The following is an 8,773-nucleotide window of genomic DNA, read 5'->3' as shown; positions in this document are numbered from 1 at the left end:
AAAATATATTTACAGTCTTACAAATGATTTCTAATAGATGCTGTTCTTTAGAACTTTCTATTCTTAAAATAATCCAGATTTTTTATTTTTTTTACCATGGTTTCCACAGAAATATTAAGTGGTTTTCAAACTGTTTTAACATTGATAATAATAATAAATGGAATGATTTCTCTAAAAGGATTTTTGTCTCGTTTTCCAGTGCAAATATCTTAAAAGATTAATTTACTTGAGAAGCAAAATGATATTAAATAAAAAGTCTTATTTTCTGTGAAATAAAAAGTCTTATTTTCTGTGAAATTGATCAAAATGATGTATGATTAAAACAGGAAAAAATATCTGCCAATGGGCTCAGAAAAATCAACTTAATTTTAAGCTTAATTCAAAACCCATTGACATATTTGTTTTTGTTTTAATTGTAAACTCAGTTATTTTATTTATTTTACTTAATTTCTCAGAAAACCAGAATATATATCTTCATTTTGATTCTCCAATTTTTTTGGGATTTAAGAATGTTTAGATATTTGTACTGGAAAACAAGACAAAATACTGAGGGAGAATGTCTTTTTTTGCAGTACGTGCAACATTTAATATGGAAGCTTGTTTCCGCCACAAAAAAAAATTAAAAATAAAAGATAATTGCGACTTTTTATCTCACAATTGCGAGTTTACATCTCGCAATTCTGACTTTATTTCTCAGAATTGCGAGATATAAAGTCAGAATTGCGTGAAATAAAGTCAGAATTCTGAGATATAAAGTCAGAATTGCGAGATATAAAGTCGCAATTGCGTGTTATAAAGTCAGAATTCTGACTTTTTTTCTCGCAATTGCGACTTTATATCACGCAATTCTGACTTTATATCTCAGAATTCTGACTTTGTATCACGCAATTCTGACTTTATAACACATAATTGCGAGTTTATATCTCGCAATTCTGACATCTTTTCTCAGAATTCTGAGATATAAAGTCCAATTCTAAGGGGGGGGGGAAGACGGACTTTTTTTTTTTTACCTTAGAATAGTTTATCTCACAATTCTGACTTTATAACACGCAATTGCGACTTTATATCATGCAATTCTGACTTTATATCTCGCAATTGCGTGATATAAAGTCAGAATTCTGAGATATAAAGTCAGAATTCTGAGATATAAAGTCAGAATTCTGAGATATAAAGTCAGAATTGCGTGATATAAAGTCGCAATTGCGAGAAAAAAAGTCAGAATTCTGACTTTATAACACGCAATTGCGACTTTATATCTCACAATTCTGACTTTATATCTCAGAATTCTGACTTTATATCTCAGAATTCTGACTTTATATCTCACAATTCTGACTTTATATCTCACAATTCTGACTTTATATCTCAGAATTCTGAGAAATAAAGTCAGAATTGCGAGATGTAAACTCGCAATTGTGAGATAAAAAGTCACAATTATCTTTTTATTTTTTTATTTTGTGGCGGAAACAAGCTTCCATAATTTAATGCCATGACTTTATGAATTTAATCAATTTTTAATTGCTCTAAAGGCCCAAATGAAGACATTTGCATACCAGCAGAAACCCCCTGTAAATAGCTATAGTATTTTTTTCCCTTTCAACACCTACACCTCTCATCTCATTTATAGACCTGATTGTCTATTATTATTATCCGCAATTTTTTTATAATCAAAACTATTTTTAGAACTATATATTTATAGTTATAGTCCTTGGTTTGAAGCGGGCCTTAAGTATTTGATTTATGATGTCAAAGTAAAACTACAGCAGTAGAAATACTCTAAAGTTGTACTAATAACACAAGTATTATCTCACAAAAGGTAATATGATCTTTATCAGTGTTTAAATCAATGTCATATAAGCTATTAATACCAGAAGAGACTAAATAGTGTTGGGATAAGTGGGTTGCCATTGCAGGTACTTAGCAGGTCTCCTCTAACAAAAAAAAGGGGCTTAGTGAAGGATTAGTATAATTACAGGCTTAAACTGGACTGTTTCTGGACCAACTGCCCATTCTTTACTTGCATGGAAAACAATGCATAACCAGGTTGATTTACCACAACCACATATGTCCTTGAATGCGCAAGCATAAAACTCATTATAGCATGACAAAAACGTTTTGGCCGGTTAGCAGGTCTTGACATTGCAAAACAATCTTTATAGCGTAAAAAGAGCATGCTTAATCGTATAATCTCTGTTAGTTTCATACACATTCAGGATAAACCAGACTTAAGGGGCAAAAATAAGTGGTTTTAATCCAAGTTACAAATTCATCAATAAAATTTTAGAATTTATTAAGGTAAAAATAAGGAGTTGTGTCTCAACATGAAATAAATCAGAAAACATTGCCCTCCCCCGATCCCCCTCCCCCCTCAAAAATGTTTACCATTCATTCCCACTGAGTGTTCACCATGGTGTTCACAGTATTGTTAGAATTACTATTATTCTACATCTATTGTGGCCCTGCTCAGACATGTTTTAATAGTTTCAATCACTCTCAGTATTATTTAAATAAGTTCAAATTTGAATTTCAGCAATAAGAGCTACTGCTTCTGAACACAAAAACAATTTATGGTCCACAATATCGACCTCAATTAAGAAGGGTACAGGGAAGAACCTGTTGCAGTTGGGGGTTCAGTTTAGCCAAAAAACATGGCAAACTAACATCGTACATGATAGGATTCGTGCCCTGTGCGCGACAGCCAACCGGAGGGCTACAGACTTAAGACTCCCAAGCAATAACAAGTATTTACAAACATATCAGCTGGAAAAGGAGTTGGCACAGTCCATTGACAAATAGTAACCACAAGAGATGCGTGTTTGTACAGCATATTCACATATACATAAAGACAGGAAAATATGCTTATTTTCCCTTCCAACCGAGGAGCTAAAAAATAAATTTAAGAAAGAAAAACGAAATGAAACCGGACAAGGCAGCCCACAGAAGGCCAGTCTCAATGAAAGTTTTCCAGTTTGCGTAACCGCAGGGGATTGGAGGGCAAGGCCTGGGGGCTCGGAGTGAGTACTCTGCCTCGGTGATTGAACAGGTAGAACGACGGGTGATTTCTCAATGTGTCAAATGTCCTGTTAGAGCAAACAATAAAGAGACATAAGTGAGCTCGATGCAAGTTATTTCTGATATAGCCAGGCATTAGTCTATGAGCTTACTTGTTTTTGAGCTCTGAAGAAGCATCCATGTCTTTGAACTCGCCTGAGATGTGCACTATGCCATAACACGTGATCACAAACGACAGCAAAGTCTGTAACACTATCTGAAAACACAACACAAGAGAAGCTGTATTGAGGGAAACAAATGCATGCGATTCAATATGATCAATGTCTGGTGTTTGATTGAAACTTACATCTATAGGTAATGTTTCGTTCTCTTTTTCTGTCAGTCGCATGTAGGATCGGTCTAGAAAAAGAAAAATCTTTTTAGGATGAATGAGAGACATTCCCTCTAAACAAAGGGGTACAACAAGTCATTTTGCAGAGTTACAGAGTCGGAAGTAGCACAATACCACCATTCTTGCACATTAAAAGTTCTTATATTTAAGTTTACAACTGGATTTGTTTTTTGCAATGGGCACATTTGCATGTTTGCTCAAGTTTAGAATTCTCTATGCTTGGCATATAAAGCAAAGCTTTTTTTTTGCAAGTGATAATACATGCAAAAAGAAGTATCTAGCGTTAATTGTTTGCATCTAGTCATGGGAAGCTCGTGTCGTTTCCACAAATCGGTTCTTTCGAACAGTAAAAAATAAAAATAATAATTATATCATCCCGTAGTCTCTAACATCTCAGTCACATTCTGCTTTTTTAAATATTACCTTTCATGCAGTGTGTATTGTAGCTGTTTGAGAGTTTAAGGCCTGGTTTCACAGACAGGGCTTAGATTAAGCCAGGATTAGGCCGTAGTGTAATTAAGATATTTAAGTAGCTTATATAAACTTAAACATTACTGATGTGCATATTGAGACAAAACAATGACACTGCCATATTTTAAGATATGTCAGTACAAGTTGCTTTCAGTTAAAAAAGCTCAAACATATATTAGTCTGGGACTAAGCTTAAAGGTCCTTTCACACTGGATGCGATTTTGACGCACGAATAATTCGCGCAATGGTTTTATTTTTTGATCAGCTGTTTGTGTAATGAGCGCTTCCACACCGAACGCGAATGTGCTGCGGCGGAAAAACAACTTTTTTCGCTTCGATGTCGATTTTTTTTTTACTTTTGCGGCGACAGAAAAGGCTTCAGCCAATCGCATACTACAAGGACAATGATTGTGTGGTGTAGTATTGCCAACCAACTCGGTTATCACGACTGTGAGTATGTTGTGTGATAGTTTTCGTCGTTGTATAGTCCTGTGCTGTGTTGGCTAGAAGGCTAAACTACATTTGGGATAGAAAGCTAATCGTCAAAGATAGAGATAGAGACCGTGTTTACGCAGCTCATGTGATGGGTTTGACCAAGCGGCAACCTCCCCGTCTCTCCCTTGAAACCAACACGGAAGTGAGTTAAACTGTAATTCGTTGACTGGCCGCTTGAGGCTGTTGTCAGAAGTGAGTCAAATCTGTATCTCCCCCATGTTAAAATGACCAACTTTACAGCAGAAAAAAAACGTGTTTAAAGCCTGGTGTCTGTATGTGGATTTGGTCTATACAGCTAATTTTGCCCTTCATAACAACTGTGAGGGGGGTGAATTATTTTATAACTCGTCCGTTTAGTTGATTAATATTTAAATTTAAGGGTGTGGCCAAGCCACTTGAGTGACAGATGGATTGCCGCTGTCAGTGCTAGCCGTTTGTCTGCTGTTACTAGCCGTCACTTCACCTCAGCAATGTTAGCTGCTGAACTTGCCATCTCTGCAGTGTTTGTGCTTTTTTTCGGGATTATCATTTCATACAATTTTAATACTTGGGTAACGTTACAAAGCTCACGTCTTTGGATTCCGTCGTTATCGTTCGAGAGAACAACCAGCGCTGTATTTCAGTTGTTTTCCTCTGTGAACATGCACTAATGGATGTCTGACAATTTCGTTGCTTTTTGGGGTTTTCAAATTTAAAACGTCAATAAATGCTCGTTTGTTCTGCTCCCATGGAACAGATGGATTATAATATGCTTATGTAGGTTACCGTCAGATGAAATCATGCGGGCGTCGGCGCTTTCTCCGTCCGTGAATGAGCGCGGATTTTCTAGCGCATTTACTTGCACTTCAAAGGCAATATATCTATGGTTTAACGGTTAAACCATAACCCATTTGAGAGACGGCCAACATCAGAATTTAAAATGGACTGAATAAGCTCTCTACGAACTTGAGCGATGCCGCGCTGACGGACCATGAAAGAGTGACGGACATGTATGCACATAAATCACTGTCACACACAAACACTCTCGAAGTAATACACAGTCTCACTTGTAGCCATGTCTTTTAACTATTATAATATTTCGAAGGGCAAAAATAGGAACGTTTAATTGGCTTTACATCATCAGCTAACTCGATCACGTCGAGCTAGGTGATTTCAGATAGCCAGGCCAGGCTCCTCAGCTCCACTCACGCCCCCCCCGCCTGTTTGTCCATTTTCTGTTATCCGGGAGTGACGCAAGGCCAAGATGGCGACGGCCGGCTCCGCCCACTTTAGGCTTCAAAAATGCTCTTCAGAAACCTACGGGTGACGTCACGGTCACTACGTCCATATTTTTTTACAGTCTATGGTTTTGACGCGAACTATTCGCACACGAACTATTCGCTTTTTCGTTACGCATCCGGTGTGAAAGGGCCTTAAGTCTTGTCTGTGAAACCGGGCATAAAATATCCACAAAATTTAAAAAATCAAAGTGCACAACAAACAAGGTTATTGTCTCCTAAAAGAAAGGATAAATTCTGAACTGCCGAAACAAATCGTCAGCAATTTCAGTCTCACTTCTGCAACATATCTACGTAGGTTAGTAAAAAATTTGCATAAAGCCAGTAGGGGTGTGCACGAATAGTCAAATATTCGATTTTTCGAAAAATAAGAATACTATTCGAATTGGTACATATGTTGCTTTGCTGGCCATAAATGCAGTGAAATTAGCACGCAAAATAAAACTCAGTTATAACTAAGTGGCAGTTTAAGCGACACCATTTCCAACTAATAACGAAAAACTTAATATGCGTTTTGGACGTTCATTTACACGACAACAGAAAATGCAAACAGGCCTGAAAATGCGAACTTTTGAAAACGGGTTAAGTGCAAGTTTTTGAAAACGATAACATTATCGTCTCCTTGTAAACTACTAAAACGCAAATCTGTGAAAACGGTGACAGCATGCGTATTACGCGTTTAGTCTAGGTGCATAGTGTTTCTTTACAAAGTGACATCGCCGACTACTGGCCTGGCATGAATAATACCGTGCTTTAGTCATTTTCACGGATCAGTGTTAATGGGGATCATTTTGACAACGTTGTCATCTGTGTAAAGAAAAAAAACCTTTCCGTTTTTAGTACATCGTTGTCGTGTAAACGTACACTAAACGTGCACTGGGTGGCGCTATGGAGCTTGTAAAGTTGATTGTATTTGATGACAGTGTCATTATCTGCATCTAGGCGCAGTGAAGTTTGGAATTACTTTGATCAAAATCATTTTACTAAGTGACCTTACAAAATGGAGTCACTTTTGGATGGAGTTTCAGATACAAATTAATTACGTGCGTGTTTAATTAAAATATCTTCTTTCCATATATGGTGAATGGATTTATTGTGTTTAGAAGTGATAATATTGTTTTGTTATTTGAAGAGGATTAATAAAGGTTTTTATTTAATTATTTTTTAAATAAAAGTTTATTCGTCTATTGTCTGCTCACGAATCGGACATGCTAGAATGAGACGGTTCTCGGTTCAATGAGTCGAAAGCTGTCGGAACAATTCAGTTGAACATGTTATAGAATCGCTCAATGTGAATCGTGAACGAATCTGTTCAATGAAAAGATCCGACTCAAACGAGAGATTCTGACATCACTGCTGCAGAAATAGCAGGTGAAATGGCATTATTTGGAAAGGAAACAAATTCTGGTTGCGAGTTATTTTTCATTTACTTCGTGAAGGTTAATCAACACATTGCCTTTAGGGAAGGTTTGAATAATGTAAGCTTACATAGTAAAGATGACTACTTCTGAAATACCAATCATACTGCGTTATAAACGCCCCGATAAAACTCAACACGCACCGCACAAACACTGATCTTGCACAAGTCTCAGTCAGACTGCACGATACGTGATTTATGGTAGAAAACAACTTCTTCCCGTGTATTGTGCTGTTATAAATGTTGAGTGTCAAAACCTAACGTTAGTGAGCTGCCGACCAAGACAGCATTTTTGGACATAATATACGTGATCCCACACTCTCTAAAATGCTCTCTACACAGGAATCTCACTCGGGTTTTGTCCTGCTGAAGCTGTCATGCACACTGAGCTCTGCAGAGAGGCCGCACTCACCGCCGGACCACCATCAGCTAAGTTAACGTTGCAGCTTACTAAACAACTACATGTCTGTCCAATTCACTCTCGTTTCTGGAAGAACAATACTTACGCTGTGCCGCTGAAAAAGCTGCGTGTGCCAAGGCGAAAAGGCCCACACCAACAACACCTTTCCAAAAGGACGAAGCCATTTTAACTCGAGAACAACCGATCGAGCCAATGCTGGGCGCGTGAAGCACTCCTCAATGAGCGCTGCGTCATCACCGCCGCACTTCCGGTTGCCCTCTGCCATTAAACGTGCATTTAAAGAGACATACGTAGCGTATGTAGGCGAACAGAACAAAATAATTACAGAATTACCTATCTACAATATAAACACACAAAATCTCAACTCAACATTCAAAAGTAACTCAAAAGTCTCTACAGTAAAAAATAAAATATAACTGAATAAAACCCCACAGCTCTACACTGACCCAGAATCTTAAAATTTGAACTGTACAGAATGTATTATCTATTTTACCTACATTTATGAATGCAATACTTACCTAAACATATTCGTTTCATGAACGATTGAAAAAATTTTGTCTTCAAAAGTAATCTAATCACCTGTAGTCTACCTAAAAATCAACATTTGTTTCTCAATAGAATATAAAACTATTTTTAGTTTTTTAGATTTATGTATGTATGCATTTTTATTTATTTATTACACGTTATTATTACTTTATTATTTCACTGCCACTACAGCTGTACACACAATTAACTAGTGAATATAATAATCAAAACAGTAGCTGGTTTTCTGAGGGTGTGCGCCTCAAATATAAATTTGGCAGTATAGAAAAATGTTTAAAGAGATATGAGGGTTTTATACAAAAAAGTTGGAGTGCATGGGGATTTGAACTTGTCATTGCAGGAATATTGCATCATGAATGTAGCTTTAATATTCTAATTTAAAATTCTAAACCATTTGAAATATGTATAGTTATTAGGGCCGTCGAATCGATTAATCGCAGCATCTAAGCATAAACGTTTTTGTTTATATAATATATTTGTGTGTCTGTGTATGCATATATATATATATATATATATATATATATATATATATATATATATATATATATATATATATATATATATATATATATATATATATGCACATATATTATATAAACAAAAACTTTTATGTTAGATGCGATTAATCGATTTGACAGCCCTAATAGTTATATAGATTGTTCGACAATGACGATGCAGAATAAAAGGAAACGACCCTCATGCGCAGCGTTTGCCCAATATGAACTGCTCGAACACATTGCTGGGTTGTC

General features: G+C 36.4%; 2 protein-coding genes across 3 annotated transcripts in view; one reads left to right on the top strand and one right to left on the bottom strand.

Annotated features, from left to right (window-relative positions):
• ints6l (integrator complex subunit 6 like) overlaps window positions 1–172 on the top strand; it is a 23,057-nt gene extending 22,885 nt beyond the window's left edge. For both annotated transcript variants that reach the window (XM_081381968.1, XM_081381967.1), the window contains one exon: window positions 1–172. This exon is cut by the window's left edge and continues 1,416 nt beyond it. The gene's annotated coding sequence lies outside the window, so the exon portion shown is untranslated.
• Window positions 173–1,454: 1,282 nt separating this feature from the next.
• On the bottom strand, window positions 1,455–7,730 carry mmgt1 (membrane magnesium transporter 1). Its single transcript, XM_081382395.1, has 4 exons — window positions 7,567–7,730; window positions 3,356–3,408; window positions 3,162–3,265; window positions 1,455–3,077 (listed from the first exon to the last, which is right to left on the bottom strand). Exons 1-4 carry the CDS (start codon window positions 7,643–7,645, stop codon window positions 2,948–2,950), a joined length of 366 nt encoding a protein of 121 aa, XP_081238521.1. The 5' UTR covers window positions 7,646–7,730; the 3' UTR covers window positions 1,455–2,947.
• Window positions 7,731–8,773: the final 1,043 nt, after the last annotated feature.

The sequence above is a fragment of the Scardinius erythrophthalmus genome (assembly GCF_964197995.2).
Source record: "Scardinius erythrophthalmus genome assembly, chromosome: 13".
NCBI lineage: Eukaryota > Metazoa > Chordata > Actinopteri > Cypriniformes > Leuciscidae > Scardinius > Scardinius erythrophthalmus.
The sequence above is the reverse complement of the archived record's forward strand: the minus strand, read 5'-3'. Positions and strand labels throughout refer to the sequence as shown.